The following is a 19,548-nucleotide window of genomic DNA, read 5'->3' as shown; positions in this document are numbered from 1 at the left end:
ATGGGATCTTGCTGTGTACAAATAGGCTGCCCTGTTTGCAAATTTGAACAGTGACTGCACTTTCTAAGTTGGGGAAAGGTGCGATAGAAATTCACGCTGCAAACACAGTGAAGATGTGGTTACCTGTTTACAATCCAACCTTAGGTTCTGTTGCACTGTCTTCAATACTCACTCTTTGCCACCTTTGTCGAAAAGGACTTCTCCCCAACCTGTGACAAAGCCAGGTTCTCGAGTGAACCACAGGACCACCAATGAGACGAACAGGATGAGGACAGCTTTCTCAGCAAAGCTCATGGACCCCAGCTTGCTGTATTCTTTCTGAATGACACTGTAAGCTCTCTTCTCCTTCGAGGTGCGGGGAATTCCGCATCCCCACATCTCCCGAAAACTGATTCAAAACAAAATCATTTTATCAGTTCCATCCCATTGACATTATTGGTTTCTAAATCTCTATGGGGAAGGATGGCGGCCTGTTCATGGACGTCAGGCCGCGGATCGTAAATGTGCCACTTGTACAGACATCATACTCATTACTCAGACCGCAATCTGATGGATCTGATCTCCTCACCCTTAAAAATCTCTCGGCAGCATTAGATTCCCTCGGAGAGCCCTCATTCCCAATATTCCCAGGGTGTTGGAGATGCCTGTTATCAAAGGCCTGTGTGTGAAGGAGGGAATCACAGCCGGAGGGACCCAAAGATTTCCTTGAGGATTCTCAAGGAGATCCTCGTGGTTGTCAGGGCAGCTGGAAGAGACACAGCCTGTGGAGACACCAGCTCCTGTCCGTCTTTAACTCCCAGGACAGGTACAGCACGGGGTTAGATACAGAGTAAAGCTCCCTCTACACTGTCCCCATCAAACACTCCCAGGACAGGTACAGCACGGGGTTAGATACAGAGTAACGCTCCCTCTACACTGTCCCCATCAAACACTCCCAGGACAGGGACAGGATGGGGTTAGATACAGAGTAAAGCTCCCTCTACACTGTTCCCATCAAACACACCCAGGACAGGAACAGCACGGTGTTAGATACAGAGTAAAGCTCCCTCTACACTGTCCCCATCAAACACTCCCAGGACAGGTACAGCACGGGGTTAGATACAGAGTAAAGCTCCCTCTACACTGTCCCCATCAAACACTCCCAGGACAGGTACAGCACGGGGTTAGATACAGAGTAACGCTCCCTCTACACTGTCCCCATCAAACACTCCCAGGACAGGTACAGCACGGGGTTAGATACAGAGTAAAGCTCCCTCTACACTGTCCCCTTCAAACACTCCCAGGACAGGTACAGCACGGGGTTAGATACAGAGTAAAGCTCCCTCTACACTGTCCCCATCAAACACTCCCAGGACAGGTACAGCACGGGGTTAGATACAGAGTAAAGCTCCCTCTACACTGTCCCCATCAAACACTCCCAGGACAGGTACAGCACGGGGTTAGATACAGAGTAAAGCTCCCTCTACACTGTCCCCATCAAACACTCCCAGGACAGGTACAGCCCGGGATTAGAAGCTTTAATTTCCCGGGAATCTGAATAAATGTTTTCTGACTTTGTCTCATTTAGTTAGTCTGAAGACGGAACTTTGTGTTCAGTCCATTCCCACCACGAGGCCGGAAACCCTGTCCCTAAAACCTCATGTTGGCATCTTTCATTTCATTGATAGTTTCAGGGCCTCCCATTGGATGGTTTATTTATTTCCCAGGAAAATGGTGCAAACGGGTCATTACTGCTGTTTCCAGGATTTCTGGCCATGGTACTGTGGTAGTCACCACTGTTGTATATATCACATACGAGATGTAATACGGTAAGGCTCCTGTACTACAGGTACGGGGTAGATCCCTGCCTGCTGGCTCCGCCCAGTAGGCGGAGTATAAATGTGTGTGTTCACCGAGCTGTAGCCATTTCAGCAGCAGCTGCGGGAGGCAACACATCTCTGCGTAATAAAGCCTCAATTACTCTCGACTCTCGTCTCGTCGTAATTGATAGTGCATCAATGGTACAATGGGAGATTTTCCAAGGATCTTTGCAGCTGGGATGGGAGATCTCTCTCAGGCTGGGATTTGATGGTCCTCTTGCTTTGAATGTGGTGGGAATAAATGTGGATCACTTCCCAAGTTGCTGCCTGAGGGGGCAGCTGTAGTAGGTGCTGCTGGAATGTGCTTCCTTCATACCATTGTGTCGTCACCTCTATATCCTTCACCTCTACCTCCCACACAGATCTCTGAGCTGCTCTAACCCTGACCTCTTGCCCAAGGCCCCGACTATAATCACTACGCTGTGCATTCCACCCTGCTTTGTGTTTAACCCTAAACTCTGGAATTTCCACACTCCACCCCCCCCCCCCCCCCCCCCCCAACCCTCTCTCTCACTCTAGTCCTTTACAGGAACTTCATAAACTCCGCCTCTATAACCAAACTTTTGGTCACATGTCCTAACGTATTTCCCCTAAGGGGGGGCTTGGTGCAAAATTCTGTTTGATAATCACTGCAGTGAAGCATCTTGGGATGTGATCCAACATTCTGGGTGTGATATAAATGCAAGTTGTTGTTGCAATTTACTTATACATTTCTGTAACTGGCTATGTCGGGCTGATTCACCCTCAGAGCCACAGCAGCATTAAAAACCCTTCAGTGTCAAGTAAGGTTAGAGGGGGAGAGGGGGGGGGGGGGGGGTTAAGGGTATAGGGTGGATACGTGGGTTTGAGAAGGGTGATCATTGCTCGGCACAACATCGAGGGCCGAAGGGCCTGTTCTGTTCTATGTTCTATGTTCTATGTCCTTCAAAAAAAACAGCCACTTACTTGACTCCCAGGAATAAAACCTGCAGCCACAGCCAGCAGAGAACAAAAACGATCAGCATGTGGGGGAACGAGAATCCGAACCACGAGGCAAAATTAATCACATCTCCGTTATCCGGATATATCCTTGAAAACCACAAACACAAGGTCAATACAAAATCTTTAAAAATATTGTTTCATACAATAATGATCATAATAATCTTTATTACAGTCACAAGCAGGCTCACATTAACACGGAGATGAAGTTACTGTGAAAACCCAATAACTTTCTCTTCATTCATTCTTTGTTCAGGAGCATTGAGACCAGCATTTATTGCCCATCCCTAATTGCCCTTGAGACGGTGACAGTGAATCACCTTCCTGGATACAGCTGAAGGCCTCGCTTGGCCATTCCCGAGGCAGGTTCACAATCAGCCACGTTGCTGTGGGACTGGAGTCACGTGTAGGCCAGACCGGGTAAGGACGGTAGATTTCCAACATGGCAGTCGTGCTGTTTTGGGGGGGGGGGGGGGGGCACATTAAACTATTTTGGCAGCAGGAAGGGATACTGGGTGGAGACGCAGTAGTGGGGGGGATGCACAGCCGAATACAGAAGAAAAAGCACGTCAGTCTGGAAGGCAGAGCGGAGATGGACAGTTTAAGGTACAAGGCAAAACGGCAAAGCTGGATGGCATTTATTTTAATGCAAGGAGTCTAACGGGTAAGGCAGATGAATAGAGTGTGTTGCACTGCTGAGATTATCAAGTCTTTTCTTTTATATTGTTGGGAATCTCCCTCAGCACTGACCCTCTGACAGTGCGGCACTCCCTCAGTACTGACCCTCTGACAGTGCAGCACTCCCTCAGCACTGACCCTCTGACAGTGCGGCACTCCCTCAGTACTGACCCTCTGACAGTGCGGCACTCCCTCAGTACTGACCCTCTGACAGTGCGGCACTCCCTCAGTACTGACCCTCTGACAGTGCGGCACTCCCTCAGTACTGACCCTCTGACAGTGCGGCACTCCCTCAGTACTGACCCTCTGACAGTGCGGCACTCCCTCAGTACTGACCCTCTGACAGTGCGGCACTCCCTCAGTACTGACCCTCTGACAGTGCAGCACTCCCTCAGTACTGACCCTCTGACAGTGCAGCACTCCCTCAGTACTGACCCTCTGACAGTGCGGCACTCCCTCAGTACTGACCCTCTGACAGTGCGGCGCTCCCTCAGCACTGACCCTCTGACAGTGCGGCACTCCCTCAGTACTGACCCCCTGACAGTGCGGCACTCCCTCAGTACTGACCCTCTGACAGTGCGGCACTCCCTCAGTACTGACCCTCTGACAGTGCGGCGCTCCCTCAGCACTGACCCTCTGACAGTGCGGCACTCCCTCAGTACTGACCCTCTGACAGTGCGGCGCTCCCTCAGTACTGACCCTCTGACAGTGCGGCGCTCCCTCAGCACTGACCCTCTGACAGTGCGGCACTCCCTCAGTACTGACCCTCTGACAGTGCGGCGCTCCCTCAGCACTGACCCTCTGACAGTGCAGCACTCCCTCAGTACTGACCCTCTGACAGTGCAGCCCTCCCTCAGTACTGGCCCTCTGACAGTGCGGCACTCCCTCAGTACTGACCCTCTGACAGTGCGGCACTCCCTCAGTATTGACCCTCTGACAGTGCAGCGCTCCCTCAGTACTGACCCTCTGACAGTGCGGCACTCCCTCAGTACTGACCCTCTGACAGTGCGGCACACCCTCAGTACTGACCCTCTGACAGTGCGGCACTCCCTCAGAACTGACCCTCTGACAATGCAGCACTCCCTCAGTACTGACCCTCTGACAGTGCAGCGCTCCCTCAGTACTGACTGACAGTGCGGCACTCCCTCAGTACTGACTGACAGTGCGGCACTCCCTCAGTACTGACCCTCTGACAGTGCGGCACTCCCTCAGTACTGACCCTCTGACAGTGCGGCACTCCCTCAGTACTGACCCTCTGACAATGCAGCACTCCCTCAGTACTGACCCTCTGACAGTGCAGCGCTCCCTCAGTACTGACTGACAGTGCGGCACTCCCTCAGTACTGACTGACAGTGCGGCACTCCCTCAGTACTGACCCTCTGACAGTGCGGCACTCCCTCAGTACTGACTGACAGTGCGGCACTCCCTCAGTACTGACTGACAGTGCGGCACTCCCTCAGTACTGACTGACAGTGCGGCACTCCCTCAGTACTGACCCTCTGACAGTGCGGCACTCCCTCAGTACTGACCCTCTGACAGTGCGGCACTCCCTCAGTACTGACCCTCTGACAATGCAGCACTCCCTCAGTACTGACCCTCTGACAGTGCAGCGCTCCCTCAGTACTGACTGACAGTGCGGCACTCCCTCAGTACTGACTGACAGTGCGGCACTCCCTCAGTACTGACCCTCTGACAGTGCGGCACTCCCTCAGTACTGACCCTCTGACAGTGCAGCACTCCCTCAGTACTGACCCTCTGACAGTGCGGCACTCCCTCAGTACTGACCCTCTGACAGCGCGGCACTCCCTCAGTACTGACCCTCTGACAGTGCGGCACTCCCTCAGTACTGACCCTCTGACAGTGTGGGGCTCCCTCAGTACTGACCCTCTGACAGTGCGGCACTCCCTCAGTACTGACCCTCTGACAGTGCAGCACTCCCTCAGTACTGACCCTCTGACAGTGCGGCGCTCCCTCAGTACTGACCCTCTGACAGTGCGGCACTCCCTCAGTACTGACCCTCTGACAGTGCAGCACTCCCTCAGTACTGACCCTCTGACAGTGCGGCACTCCCTCAGTACTGACCCTCTGACAGTGCGGCACTCCCTCAGTACTGACCCTCTGACAGTGCGGGGCTCCCTCAGTAATGGCTGGGACTGCACCCACCAAGCTCCCTACCAACAAAGGGGAGCAGCACACAGCTGGCAGCATTGCTACTGAGGAGATCAGCCCCCTGATTATGGGATGCCGATATGGCCAGATTGTTGGACAGGGTCGGGTGTAGACTGGATGCCCTGTTCCCCCGATGGTGCAGGAGGGCAGCCAGTGCCACCTGGGAGGAAGTGGCAGTCAGTTTTGGGAGCATCACCCAGTGCCGTAAGATCAACAACCTCCGCTGGGCCATATAGGTGGGTTGGCAGCACTCCTTCCCAACACCATAACGTGCCCTGACCTACCCATGTCCAGCAGTGCTGCCCACGCCTGCCTACCCACCCATCCTGCTCACTGGCCACATGTCCATTATCTGCAGGAACTCCATCCAACGTGGTCCACCCCTGCTGCCAACCAGGTTTACCCAGAGCTGTTGCAGTCGATCGGGGGCGTATATGATATTCAGAGGGGGGGGGGGGGGGGGTGCCAGCAACACTCCAGCAGATAGATAGCCGATTGGAGGCATCCCAGAGGCTACGGGACGCAGGAGATAGCGCTGGCAGTGCGTGACACGGCAGCCAACACTGCCAGGGTGGCGACCTGGTGCACGATGCCGGCAGCATCAGCGATAGCGTCCGAGGCGTGCGCTGGCTATGTCATCGGCAGCATGTCCAGCTCTCTGGGGTCGTGACCCAGACCTAGGTGGCCATTCCCGGGGCACTCCAGAACGTGTCCCAGTCACTGAGGACCATCACCGAGGGCATTGACACTATCAGGGGGGGCCGCCAGGGCCACACGATACAGGGGCAGCCAGGGCTCAATCCAGCTGCCCCTTCCTACCGAGGTGGTCCCCAGGGCCCCATGGGTACCGACCGGGAGAATGGGGCACTGGGACCAGAGCCACCCATAAGGACTGGAGGTGGTTGCCGCCAGCCTCCCCAAATACCCCGCGGAGGAAGCCCTCCAGGGGCAGCGAAGGCCACGGGATGTAGCCGCCACCGTGACTCTGCCTCCTGGTGACACACCTAGACGTGGCTGTCGAAGGTCACTGAGAGGGCACTGAGGGAGGGAGGGGGTCGAGGGTGGGATGAGAGGGGCTGTAGGCATGGGGGGAGGGTTTGAGAGGCGGTGGGGGGGTGGGGGCAGCACCATCAGGGGCTCGGGACAGTTGGAGACACACACACACACAGCATTGAGAAACGTCCCACCCGGGGAATATGATGCCTCTGGCAGGTTGGCTGATCCAGCTGCCTGGGTATGGCAGCCCTGACACACCGTCAGCAGGTGATGGGGTGAGCGGGCACTCAGCACACTGGCATAGATTGAGGAGCACCAATGCTCATCTCTCTGCGGGTTCTCATCACCCACCCCTGACCTCGCCAGTGATCCACTGATGGTGCCAACACCCTGGAGTGATATCACACAGGCCCCGGGAGGGTGGAGCAGGGTGATGGGGGGGGGGACGTCAGATGATGGATGAAGCCACGCCCTATGTGAAGTGGGTGAGGATGAGGGTCACCCCGGCCTCTGGGTTTGTCGTACTCTCCCCACTGCCACCGGTCCTGCAGCCTCCGGCTGGCCCTCAGGTTCCCCCCCCCCCCCGGCCTCGTCCTCCAGCCCCTCCGGGTCCGGCGCCTGCTCGTCCTCCTCCTCCTCCTCCGAGGTGGCCACATGTTCCTCCTCCTCCGCCCCCAGCACGTTGCCCCGCTGCTGTGCCAGGTTGTGGAGGGCACAGCAGACACCACGAAGTGTGTGACCCTCTTCAGGGTGTACTGGGGTTGAGGCATCGGAACCGCATTTTGAGGAGTCCGTGCACCGCTCAGTGACAGCCCACGTGGCCACCTGGGCCTCGTTGTATCAGGTCTCCACATCGGTCTCCGCACTGGCATCATTAGCCAGATCCTCAGCAGGTATCCCTTATCCCCCAACTGGCCATCCTGGAGTGGTCCCGGGGATGCCTGACTGTCCCGCGAAGCGGGCACACGCGTGCATGATCTTCATGTGGTGGTCGCACACGAGCTGAATGTTCAGCGAGTGGGACCCCTTGTGTGCCACCTATTGCCCCCTGGACCAGGGGGCATCCCGTCGATGGCAGAGAATTCTGTTGCCCGGCCGTCTTGTTGGACCTAGTTTGTTGCCTGGGCATACAGGGCACCGTGATCTCACAGATGCTCTGGTGGGCTGTGCGATGCTGCACAAATCCCGCTTGAGCCCTGGAATGGTCCTCAGGGCTGCGGCGACCTTGACGGCCACCGGGAGCGGGTATCCTCCTCCTCCACGTGGTGCCAACTCCTCAAGGACATGGCACAGGTGCTGCACCATTCCCTTGTCGAGGCGGAGCCTCCAGCGGCACCCGCTGTTCGAAAGACCGGCGATGCCCGTATACCTTGGGCCATGGCTGGCCTTGCCCTCTGGGTCCTTCCCTTGCCTGATGGACAGCAGGGTCCTCAGGGTGTGAGGCCGGCCCCCACACTTGGGTCACCGCCCCAAACCTCTGTCGATGCGGCTGCTGCTGCCACCTTCGCCAGTGTCTGGCCACCTGGCCTGCCAACAGCGCCACAAGGGCAACCTCTCCGGGGTCCAAGATATCGTCCATCTCATTCAATATCTGTCAGGCATTAGAGAGGGTGACAGACTGATAGGCAGCGATAGCTCCCAACCCGGACCCCCCATTGCTTCCCCCACGCGCCCACCTCACATCCCCTGCCATCCGACATGCCCGGTCCACGCAACCCCCGGCTGCAGCCTTTGGTCACCGGACCCCAGACCCCTGTACCCCAGACCCCTGTACCCCAGACCCCTGTACCCCAGGCCCCTGTACCCCAGACCCCTGTACCCCAGACCCTGTACCCCAGACCCCTGTACCCCAGACACCTGTACCCCAGACCCCTGTACCCCAGACCCCTGTACCCCAGACCCCTGTACCCCAGACACCTGTACCCCAGACCCCTGTACCCCAGACCCTGTACCCCAGACACCTGTACCCCAGACACCTGTACCCCAGACACCTGTACCCCAGACCCCTGTACCCCAGACCCCTGTACCCCAGACACCTGTACCCCAGACCCCTGTACCCCAGACCCCTGTACCCCAGACCCCTGTACCCCAGACCCCTGTACCCCAGACCCCTGTACCCCAGACCCTGTACCCCAGACCCCTGTACCCCAGACCCCTGTACCCCAGACCCCTGTACCCGACCCTGTACCCCAGACACCTGTACCCCAGACACCTGTACCCCAGACACCTGTACCCCAGACACCTGTACCCCAGACCCCTGTACCCCAGACCCTGTACCCCAGACACCTGTACCCCAGACACCTGTACCCCAGACCCCTGTACCCCAGACCCCTGTACCCCAGACCCTGTACCCCAGACCCCTGTACCCGACCCTGTACCCCAGACACCTGTACCCCAGACACCTGTACCCCAGACACCTGTACCCCAGACACCTGTACCCCAGACCCCTGTACCCCAGACCCCTGTACCCCAGACCCTGTACCCCAGACACCTGTACCCCAGACACCTGTACCCCAGACCCTGTACCCGACACCTGTACCCCAGACCCTGTACCTCAGACCCCTGTACCCCAGACCCTGTACCCCAGACCCTGTACCCCAGACACCTGTACCCCAGACCCCTGTACCCCAGACCCTGTACCCCAGACCCCTGTACCCCAGACCCCTGTACCCCAGACCCCTGTACCCCAGACACCTGTACCCCAGACCCTATACCCCAGACCCCTGTACCCCAGGCCCTGTACCCCAGACACCTGTACCCCAGACCCTGTACCGCAGACCCTGTACCCCAGACACCTGTACCCCAGACCCTGTACCCCAGACCCTGTACCCCAGACCCTGTACCCCAGACCCTGTACCCCAGACACCTGCACGTAACGTTATCTGTACCGGTCGCTGGTCCCCCCCCCCCCCCCCCCCAGTGCACACACCCACCCTCTGCTCGCGGAAATGTCCCCGGTGCTGGCGCCCAGCCCCTGGGTGTTGGCATGTTGGCTGCTGAGTCTATGGTTTTCCCTCCCGCAGTTGTTCAGGATCATGGTCTGATTGGGATGCTGGGCTACATGGCCCGCCCACCCATGCGGCCCCATTTGGGAGGTGGGAAGTGCTCACTTAGCTACGATTGCCAATTCCCAATGAGCGACAGCCTATCGCCGCGCAGCCAGAGGCCTCTGCGGTCAGTGGGGTTATGGGTGGTCAATGGGACGGACAGGCAAGGGGCTGGGGTTGCCCCCATGATGGGTACACACAATCCATGGGATGGCATGGCGGACCAGCTGGTGCTGAGACACCAACACCCCCACGCGAGACTCACCCCTCCCCCTGATGGCAGCCCCCCTGCCTTCCGAGCCCTGGGCCAGCAACCCCACTGCCCCTGGGTTCATTGCCTGTGAGTGAAGATGGTTACTTACATCCTCAGATCCCCACAGCAGCCCCTCCACCAGTTTCACATTTTTACAGAGTACTAATTGGTGCCTACATGACCACGTGCTGGGGAGGCCATTAGATAGGGGGTCACTCCCGGTAATTGGGTGCAGAGTGGCATTACGTGGTGATTCTTGGTTCTTGCCCTGCCACGGTGGGATCCTGATTTCGCAAAAAGAAGGCAGGTTAGATCGCAAACAGATCGGTGCCCTGGGCGATTCCCATTCCAGCCTCTCCCACAATCTAACAGCCTTGTCTTGTCGCTCTCTCGCCCAAGCATGACAAGGCCAGAAAATCGTGCCCACTTAGTCATTTTGAGTCTTGGGGAGTTTCTCCGCGGTCGAGGCCACTCTTAGAGACCGGCTGCTCAGAGTTCCGGCCGCCATTTTGAAAGGGTGCTCCAATCTCTAAATGAGCTTCAGGGTCGTCTCTCCCACCCCCCAATCCATGGACAATGGTACCGCCCGCACAAATGGACATTACCCCACAAGGGCAGCACGGTAGCATTTCCTCCCACAGTCCTAAGATGTGCAGGTTAGGTGGATTGGCCATGATAAATTGCCCTTAGTGTCCAAAATTGCCCTTAGTGTTGGGTGGGGTTGCTGGGTTACGGGGATAGGGTGGAGGTGTTGACCTTGGGTAGGGTGCTCTTTCTAAGAGCCGGTGCAGACTCGATGGGCCGAGTGGCCTCCTTCTGCACTGTAAATTCTATGATAATCTATGATAATCCTTCCAAGTGAGGCTACCCTGCTATGGTGTTGCGGAGGGGAACCCCCCTTTTCAGGGCCCCGCCCTTCACCCTCCCAACCATTATGAGGCCCCTTCATACCTGCCCTTCATAACCCCCTCACCCCCCTTCCAAGGGCACGCAACAGTGCCTGCCGCCCTGGCAGTGCCATTTGGGCATCCCGGCAGCCCAATGGATCACTGAAATATGCCGATCTGTGTGAGCGAGAACCAGATTGTGACATCTCGCACGGTTGGGTTGAAAGTTGGGAGACATCTCAAACGTCACGAATCTTGCAAGAGGCCTCGTAAGATTCAACAGCCTCGTCGTGATACCTCGTCAGCGGCAACGAGGCAAGTGAATGAAATGACATTGCACCCCATAACATTATTCCTTTAGCCATCTATATGTAAACAAGTAAATGGTTCGAATCAATCATGACCTCATATTTTATGACCTGTTAATTACAGCTTTAGCAGGCACACAGTCTGGATGCCATATTCTAGGTCGTTTGGCAATATTACTGCAACAAATACCGTAACTCAGCATTTTCAAACTCTTGCTGCAATAGATATAGAATACAAGATATACCAATTCCTACATTCATGACATGTGGGAGTGTCGGCCTGGATTCTGGAGTGAGATTTGAACCCTGAGTCACACTGACACCAGTCATTCAGGAAATTCATTTTCAGAGAAATCATATGAATTTGGACTGATTCAATCGGGGGCACAGCTTAGTGACTAACAGGTCATTCCACAGGAGTACAACCCGAATGGAATTGTTTTCACAACGTAAAATGAAGCACTCACTGGTTGATTTGCCCTTTCAGCACCAGGTTGGGACCCGTGCCAGTCAGAGTTGCCGTACCACCGATACTGGCTGCGTAGCAGACGCACAGAGTCAGCCCTTTGTACATGTTGGCCTCACGTTTGTTATGGGGTTCTATCGTGATTGTGGAAGCATTTGGTTTCTTCTCTGGGATTTGCATCTCTTCATCCGGAGACTCATCTTCTGCAGGGTGGAGAGAACAAAAAAATAGTCACAGCCATGACCCCAGAGCGGAACAAACTCTCGAGTCAAACACGATTTGGGCAGATGATGCGATAGCACCACCGGGGGGGGGGGGCGCAACACACTATCATGGCCAGGGGACCAGGAAGAAATAGGAGCAGATGAGGCCATTCGGCCCCTCGAGTCTAGAACATAGAACAGTACAGCACAGAACAGGCCCTTCGGCCCTCGATGTTGCGCCAAGCAATGATCACCCCACTTAAACCCACGTAACCCGTATACCCGTAACCCAACAATCCCCCCATTAACCTTACACTACGGGCAATTTAGCATGGCCAATCCACCTAACCCGCACATCTTTGGACTGTGGGAGGAAACCGGAGCACCCGGAGGAAACCCACGCACACACGGGGAAGACGTGCAGACTCCACACAGACAGTGACCCAGCCGGGAATCGAACCTGGGACCCTGGAGCTGTGAAGCATTGATGCTAACCACCATGCTACCGTGAGGCCCTACTCTGTCGTTCAATAAAATCTGTTCTGATTGTAAGCCTAACTCCACCTTCCTGCCTGCCCTCCATAACCTGTGGGTCCCCCTGAACTCTTAATGAACAGTAAACACTGAACCAGTGGCCAGTGTGTCCATCGCTCACTCTGAGACTGAACTGGACGTCCAAGATGCAGTAGGGAAGACAGTGGGAGGCGGGGGTTCATGAATATTTCCATTTATATTACACAGCGCGTTTTCCCCAATCTGACTCACTGCCCTGATAGTGCTCATCACTGATAGACATCTACACAATGATTGAGCTGCTTCCACTCTGACTTTGAATGGTCTCCTCGGTGTCAGAATGTCTCTGAAGAGCAGGCTAGGCCGAGGGAGTGGGAGCAAAGTGAGAAACCTCCAAGACACCTTATTAAATGAGTGCTCAATAAGCTAGAGACCTGCTTCCACATCAATAGTCGACCCCTTTATTTGCAGAGCCGCTTCATCTTCAGACATTTCTAAATCCATCTTTTCTGCCTCCTCCTCAGTGCAGCTGAGTTGGTCCAGCACGGCCTTTGCGATGGGGACCATCATGGCTGTTGTGGCTGTGTTACTGATCCACATGGACAGGAAGGCTGTCACGCCCATGAACCCCAACATTAACCTGAAAGGTCAGAAGCAAGACGGTTAACAATATGAAAATATCTTCCAACTCCTTAAAGCCCTCCCCTTTTTCTAGTAACCCATGGAGACCCTTTATTTGGACACCGGAGCCCCTCCTCTGAGTATTAACCCATCAAAACCCCTCCCTCTGGACATTAACTCCTTGCTGAAGTTCAGCTCTGATATCAATGTGGGGAACAGCCTGGACCATATGTGGGTAAATATCTTGTGTTCTGGGTTTTTACCCAACATCTCAAACAGACTGGAGGCTACATTGCTTCAGGGGTTTCTGAGGCTGAACCTCATCTCTCCTGCTCACTGACCCACCCACCATTGTGCACCGTCCCCCCCACCCCAACCCACGGCCCCAACAGACCTTGAATAATCTACATTTATAGGGCCTGATATTCTCCTGGAATGTTTGCAGAGGGAGCTATTCCTTGTCTTATCATCCCCCTCTCTAATTCTAAGCATTAGTGTTCACTGTGAGCTTGATGCCATCCTTAACAATATTGCACAAACAGTAGATGGAGTCTTACAGAGCTGGTTTGACACCCACAACGAGGAGGGCTCGCAGTGCGATGCGTTTATGGAGCTCCCAATGCTCAATCGCTACGGCTACCATCAACCCACCAAGAAATAGGACGTTGGTGTCTTTCATGTACTGCATACAGACCTGGAACAGAAATCACACAGAGGGACATCATAGGGAGGCTATGTGGATGAGTGCTAACCATCCTGAGGCAAGAAAAACACTTTCTTTTGCTAAAAACAAGACTGCGATGGGTTACGGTCAGTAATCTCCAGTCACACAGGGACCAGTGAGTTACGGTCAGTAATCTCCATTCACACTGGGACCAGTGGGTTACGGTCAGTAATCTCCATTCACACTGGGACCAGTGGGTTATGGCCAGTGATCCCCATTCACACTGGGACCAGTGGGTTATGGTCAGTGATCTCCATTCACACTGGGACCAGTGGGTTATGGTCAGTGATCCCCATTCACACTGGGACCAGTGGGTTATGGTCAGCGATCTCCATTCACACTGGGGCCAGTGGGTTATGGTCAGTGATCTCCATTCACACTGGGGCCAGTGGGTTATGGTCAGTGATCTCCATTCACACTGGGACTATGGGTTATGGTCAGTAATCTCCATTCACACTGGGACCAGTGGGTTATGGTCAGTGATCCCCATTCACACTGGGGCCAGTGGGTTACTGTCAGTGATCTCCATTCACACTGGGACCAGTGGGTTACTGTCAGTGATCCCCATTCACACTGGGACCAGTGGGTTATGGTCAGCGATCTCCATTCACACTGGGGCCAGTGGGTTATGGTCAGTGATCCCCATTCACACTGGGACCAGTGGGTTAGGGTCAGTGATCCCCATTCACACTGGGGCCAGTGGGTTACGGTCAGTGATCCCCATTCACACTGGGACCAGTGGGTTACGGTCAGTAATCCCCATTCACACTGGGACCAGTGGGTTATGGTCAATGATCCCCATTCACACTGGGACCAGTGGGTTATGGTCAATAATCTCCATTCACACGGGGGCCAGTGGGTTATGGTCAGTGATCTCCATTCACACTGGGGCCAGTGGGTTACTGTCGGTGATCTCCATTCACACTGGGACCAGTGGGTTATGGTCAGTGATCCCCATTCACACTGGGACCAGTGGGTTATGGTCAGTGATCTCCATTCACACTGGGACCAGTGGGTTACTGTCAGTGATCCCCATTCACACTGGGGCCAGTGGGTTATGGTCAGCGATCCCCATTCACACTGGGGCCAGTGGGTTATGGTCAGTGATCTCCATTCACACTGGGGCCAGTGGGCTATGATCAGTGATCTCCATTCACACTGGGACCAGTGGGCTATGGTCAGTGATCCCCATTCACACTGGGGCCAGTGGGTTATGGTCAGTGATCTCCATTCACACTGGGGCCAGTGGGCTACTGTCAGTGATCTCCATTCACACTGGGGCCAGTGGGTTATGGTCAGTGATCTCCATTCACACTGGGGCCAGTGTGTTATGGTCAGTAATCTCCATTCACACTGGGGCCAGTGGGTTATGGTCAGTGATCTCCATTCACACTGCGACCAGTGGGTTATGGTCAGTAATCTCCATTCACACAGGGACCAGTGGGTTACGGTCAGTAATCTCCATTCATACTGGGACCAGTGGGTTATGGTCAGTGATCCCCATTCACACTGGGACCAGTGGGTTATGGTCAGTAATCTCCATTCACACAGGGACCAGTGGGTTATGGTCAGTAATCTCCATTCACACTGGGGCCAGTGGGTTATGGCCAGTGATCCCCATTCACACTGGGACCAGTGGGTTATGGTCAGTGATCTCCATTCACACTGGGGCCAGTGGGTTATGGTCAGCGATCTCCATTCACACTGGGGCCAGTGGGTTATGGTCAGTGATCCCCATTCACACTGGGACCAGTGGGTTATGGTCAGTGATCCCCATTCACACTGGGACCAGTAGGTTATGGTCAGTGATCCCCATTCACACTGGGGCCAGTGGGTTACGGTCAGTGATCCCCATTCACACTGGGGCCAGTGGGTTATGGTCAGTGATCCCCATTCACACTGGGGCCAGTGGGTTATGGTCAGTGATCCCCATTCACACTGGGACCAGTGGGTTATGGTCAATGATCCCCATTCACACTGGGACCAGTGGGTTATGGTCAGTAATCTCCATTCACACAGGGACCAGTGGGTTACGGTCAGTAATCCCCATTCACACTGGGACCAGTGGGTTATGGTCAATGATCCCCATTCACACTGGGACCAGTGGGTTATGGTCAGTGATCCCCATTCACACTGGGACCAGTGGGTTATGGTCAGTAATCTCCATTCACACGGGGGCCAGTGGGTTATGGTCAGTAATCTCCATTCACACTGGGACCAGTGGGTTACTGTCGGTGATCTCCATTCACACTGGGACCAGTGGGTTATGGTCAGTGATCCCCATTCACACTGGGACCAGTGGGTTATGGTCAGTGATCTCCATTCACACTGGGATCAGTGGGTTACTGTCAGTGATCCCCATTCACACTGGGGCCAGTGGGTTATGGTCAGTGATCCCCATTCACACTGGGACCAGTGGGTTGCTGTCAGTGATCCCCATTCACACTGGGGCCAGTGGGTTATGGTCAGTGATCTCCATTCACACTGGGGCCAGTGGGTTATGGTCAGTGATCTCCATTCACACTGGGGCCAGTGGGTTATGGTCAGTGATCTCCATTCACACTGGGACCAGTGGGTTATGGTCAGTGATCTCCATTCACACTGGGACCAGTGGGTTATGGTCAGTGATCTCCATTCACACTGGGACCAGTGGGTTATGGTCAGTGATCTCCATTCACACTGGGACCAGTGGGTTATGGTCAGTGATCCCCATTCGCACTGGGACCAGTGGGTTATGGTCAGTGATCTCCATTCGCACTGGGACCAGTGGGTTATGTCCAGTGATCTCCATTCACACTGGGGCCAGTGGGCTACTGTCAGTGATCTCCATTCACACTGGGGCCAGTGGGTTATGGTCAGAGATCCCCATTCGCACTGGGACCAGTGGGTTATGGTCAGTGATCTCCATTCACACTGGGACCAGTGGGTTATGGCCAGTGATCTCCATTCACACTGGGACCAGTGGGTTATGGTCAGTGATCTCCATTCACACTGGGACCAGTGGGTTATGGTCAGTGATCTCCATTCACACTGGGACCAGTGGGCTACTGTCAGTGATCCCAATTCACACTGGGACCAGTGGATTATGGTCAGTGATCTCCATTCACACTGGGGCCAGTGGGTTATGGTCAGTGATCTCCATTCACACTGGGGCCAGTGGGCTATGGTCAGTGGTCTCCATTCACACTGGGACCAGTGGGTTATGGTCAGTGATCTTCATTCACACTGGGGCCAGTGATCTCCATTCACACTGGGACCAGTGGGTTACGGTCAGTGATCTCCATTTACACTGGGGCCAGTGGGTTACTGTCAATGATCTCCATTCACACTGGGACCAGTGGGTTATGGTCAGTGATCTCCATTCACACTGGGACCAGTGGGTTATGGTCAGTGATCTCCATTCACACAGGGACCAGTGGATTATGGTCAGTGATCCCCATTCACACTGGGACCAGTGGGTTATGGTCAGTGATCTCCATTCACACTGGGACCAGTGGATTATGGTCAGTGATCTCCATTCACACTGGGGCCAGTGGGTTATGGCCAGTGATCTCCATTCACACTGGGGCCAGTAGGTTATGGTCAGTGATCCCCATTCACACTGGGACCAGTGGGTTCTGGTCAGAGATCCCCATTCACACTGGGGCCAGTGGGTTATGGCCAGAGATCCCCATTCACACTGGGGCCAGTGGGTTATGGTCAGTGATCCCCATTCACACTGGGACCAGTGGGTTATGGCCAGTGATCTCCATTCACACTGGGGCCAGTGGGTTATGGTCAGCGATCCCCATTCACACTGGGGCCAGTGGGAGGTGAGGAACAGGTAAGTTCCATGTTTAGCAGCAGGCTTGGGTTTAGATCAACCTTCTCTTGGAGTTCCCCCAATGTAGTCATTCGGCTGGCCAGTCCCATGTTGGATTATTGGCTATTGGCCATTAGTCTAACCAATCAGCAGGCAGAGGAATCACCTTATTCCTCGTTGTTTTAGGGAAGGATGGAGATGACAGTGAGCCTCTGATGTAATCTTGTATCTCTTCCATGTTTGATGGTCAATTTCAGAGAATCGATTTCAGAGAGAACAGAGTAAATACTGGATCTTACCTTTCTGGACTCCATGATCCCAAACGCCGGGAAGAGCAAAATGGGAAGGAAGGAGGTGACAGCTAGGGGGATGACTTCAGTGCACCAATAAACAGCCATCACAAGGACAATAAATCCACAATAGGCTTCCTGTGGGAGAGGGAAACACACATCAGGTCAACAGGAACCTCCTGCTGGCAACAACAACAACAACCCACATCTACCCAGCACCTTGAATACCCAATCTGCAGCAATGGGTTAGCCAAGCCCAGGGACTGCAACTTACTGTGCTTCGGCCAACAATTGGGAGAGGCATGAAGATGATCACAGGGATGGCCAGGAGCAATGGGTTTCGGTAGTTGCGGAGGTGGGTGAGAATGGGCAACATTGTGGATGGTCAGTAGCCGGACCTTCTTCCTGACTGTCCACTCCAGTGACTTTCACTTGGCTCCAAGTTCGCAGGCTAATCGCTCCTCTAAACTTCACAGCTTTCACTCGCAGTGACTGCCCCTTTGACCAGGTTAACCTGGTCTGGTTATGATTAACTAGCAGCCTCCCTGCCGTCACAGTGGCCAGGTCCAGTGACCACCCAGGGGGGGAGTGGGGGGCGGGGTCTGACCCATCCCCCACCCCCCCCGCGCCGGAGCCGCATTTTACCCGCAGCGCACGGACCCTGCCCCCCCCACCCCCGGGAGGGTGGACTGTCCCTTTAAGGGTGTCACCCAGGGGCTGAGCCTATCAGCGCCGCCGGTGGCCACTCCTCAAAGTGCAGGGGAGAGGGTGTTACCCATGGAGGCAGCTTTTTCCCCACGGGGGGGGGGGGGGTGCTGCTGCTTGGGAGCCCCCCCCCCCCCCACAGCACCCAATCCAGAGAGCCCCCCCCCAGCACCCAATCCAGGGAGCACCCCAGCACCCAATCCAGAGAGCCCCCCCACAGCACCCAATCCAGAGAGCCCCCCCCCAGCACCCAATCCAGGGAGCACCCCAGCACCCAATCCAGAGAGCCCCCCCCCAGCACCCAATCCAGAGAGCCCCCCCAGCACCCAATCCAGAGAGCCCCCCCAGCACCCAATCCAGAGAGCCCCCCCCAGCACCCAATCCAGAGAGCCCCCCCCAGCACCCAATCCAGAGAGCCCCCCCCCAAGAGCACCCAATCCAGAGAGCCCCCCCCCCCCAAGAGCACCCAATCCAGAGAGCCCCCCCCCAAGAGCACCCAATCCAGAGAGCCCCCCCCCCCCCGAAAGAGCACCCAATCCAGAGAGCCCCACCAGAGACAACTACACCATCCCAGTTCGGGGCATACACAACAACCAATATCACCAATCCCCCCTCCAAAGCACCCGTTACGATAACGTATCTGGCTCCCTGATCCACCACCACCATCTCCATCTGAAACCTCACTCTCTTACACCGCTCGGCCCCCCCCCCCCCGCCCCCTCTCTCTCCCAGGCTCTACTATCAAAGCCCAAATGGAACACCTGACTCACCCAAGCCTTCAAAGCCTAACCTGGTCCTTCACCCTCAGGTGGGTCTCCTGCAACGTCACCACGTCGACTCTCAAGCTCTTCAAATGCACAAAAACTCTTGCCCGCTTCACCGGTCCTCCCAACCCCCACATGTTTCACGTTAACATTCGGACTTGGGGGTCTCTCAAACCTCCCCCTCCCCCTCCTTTCAGTCATGAGCATGGCCGCTGGCCCCACACCACGAGCGAGCCAAGGCCCTACCCCTAGTCCTGTCAGCCAGCTACACCTCCATCCCCCTTC

The 19,548-nt window shown here is 55.3% G+C and overlaps 1 protein-coding gene across 1 annotated transcript in view; it reads right to left on the bottom strand.

Moving 5' to 3' along the window:
• Positions 1-18,303, bottom strand: part of slc13a5a (solute carrier family 13 member 5a) — a 48,429-nt gene extending 30,126 nt beyond the window's left edge. Inside the window, exons 1-7 of the mRNA XM_038814723.1 lie at positions 18,069-18,303; positions 17,804-17,932; positions 13,536-13,672; positions 12,792-12,997; positions 11,643-11,844; positions 2,805-2,927; positions 173-388 (exon numbers count right to left, since the gene is read on the bottom strand). Of these exons, the coding sequence (XP_038670651.1) occupies positions 173-388; positions 2,805-2,927; positions 11,643-11,844; positions 12,792-12,997; positions 13,536-13,672; positions 17,804-17,932; positions 18,069-18,170 (1,115 nt within the window). The 5' untranslated portion in view covers positions 18,171-18,303. The remainder of the gene's footprint in view (positions 1-172; positions 389-2,804; positions 2,928-11,642; positions 11,845-12,791; positions 12,998-13,535; positions 13,673-17,803; positions 17,933-18,068) is intronic.
• Between the last annotated feature and the right edge of the window lie 1,245 nt (positions 18,304-19,548).

The sequence above is a fragment of the Scyliorhinus canicula genome, chromosome 12, assembly GCF_902713615.1.
Source record: "Scyliorhinus canicula chromosome 12, sScyCan1.1, whole genome shotgun sequence".
Classification (NCBI taxonomy): Eukaryota; Metazoa; Chordata; class Chondrichthyes; order Carcharhiniformes; family Scyliorhinidae; genus Scyliorhinus; species Scyliorhinus canicula.
Note: the sequence above shows the minus strand (reverse complement) of the source record. Positions and strands in the feature narration are given on the sequence as shown.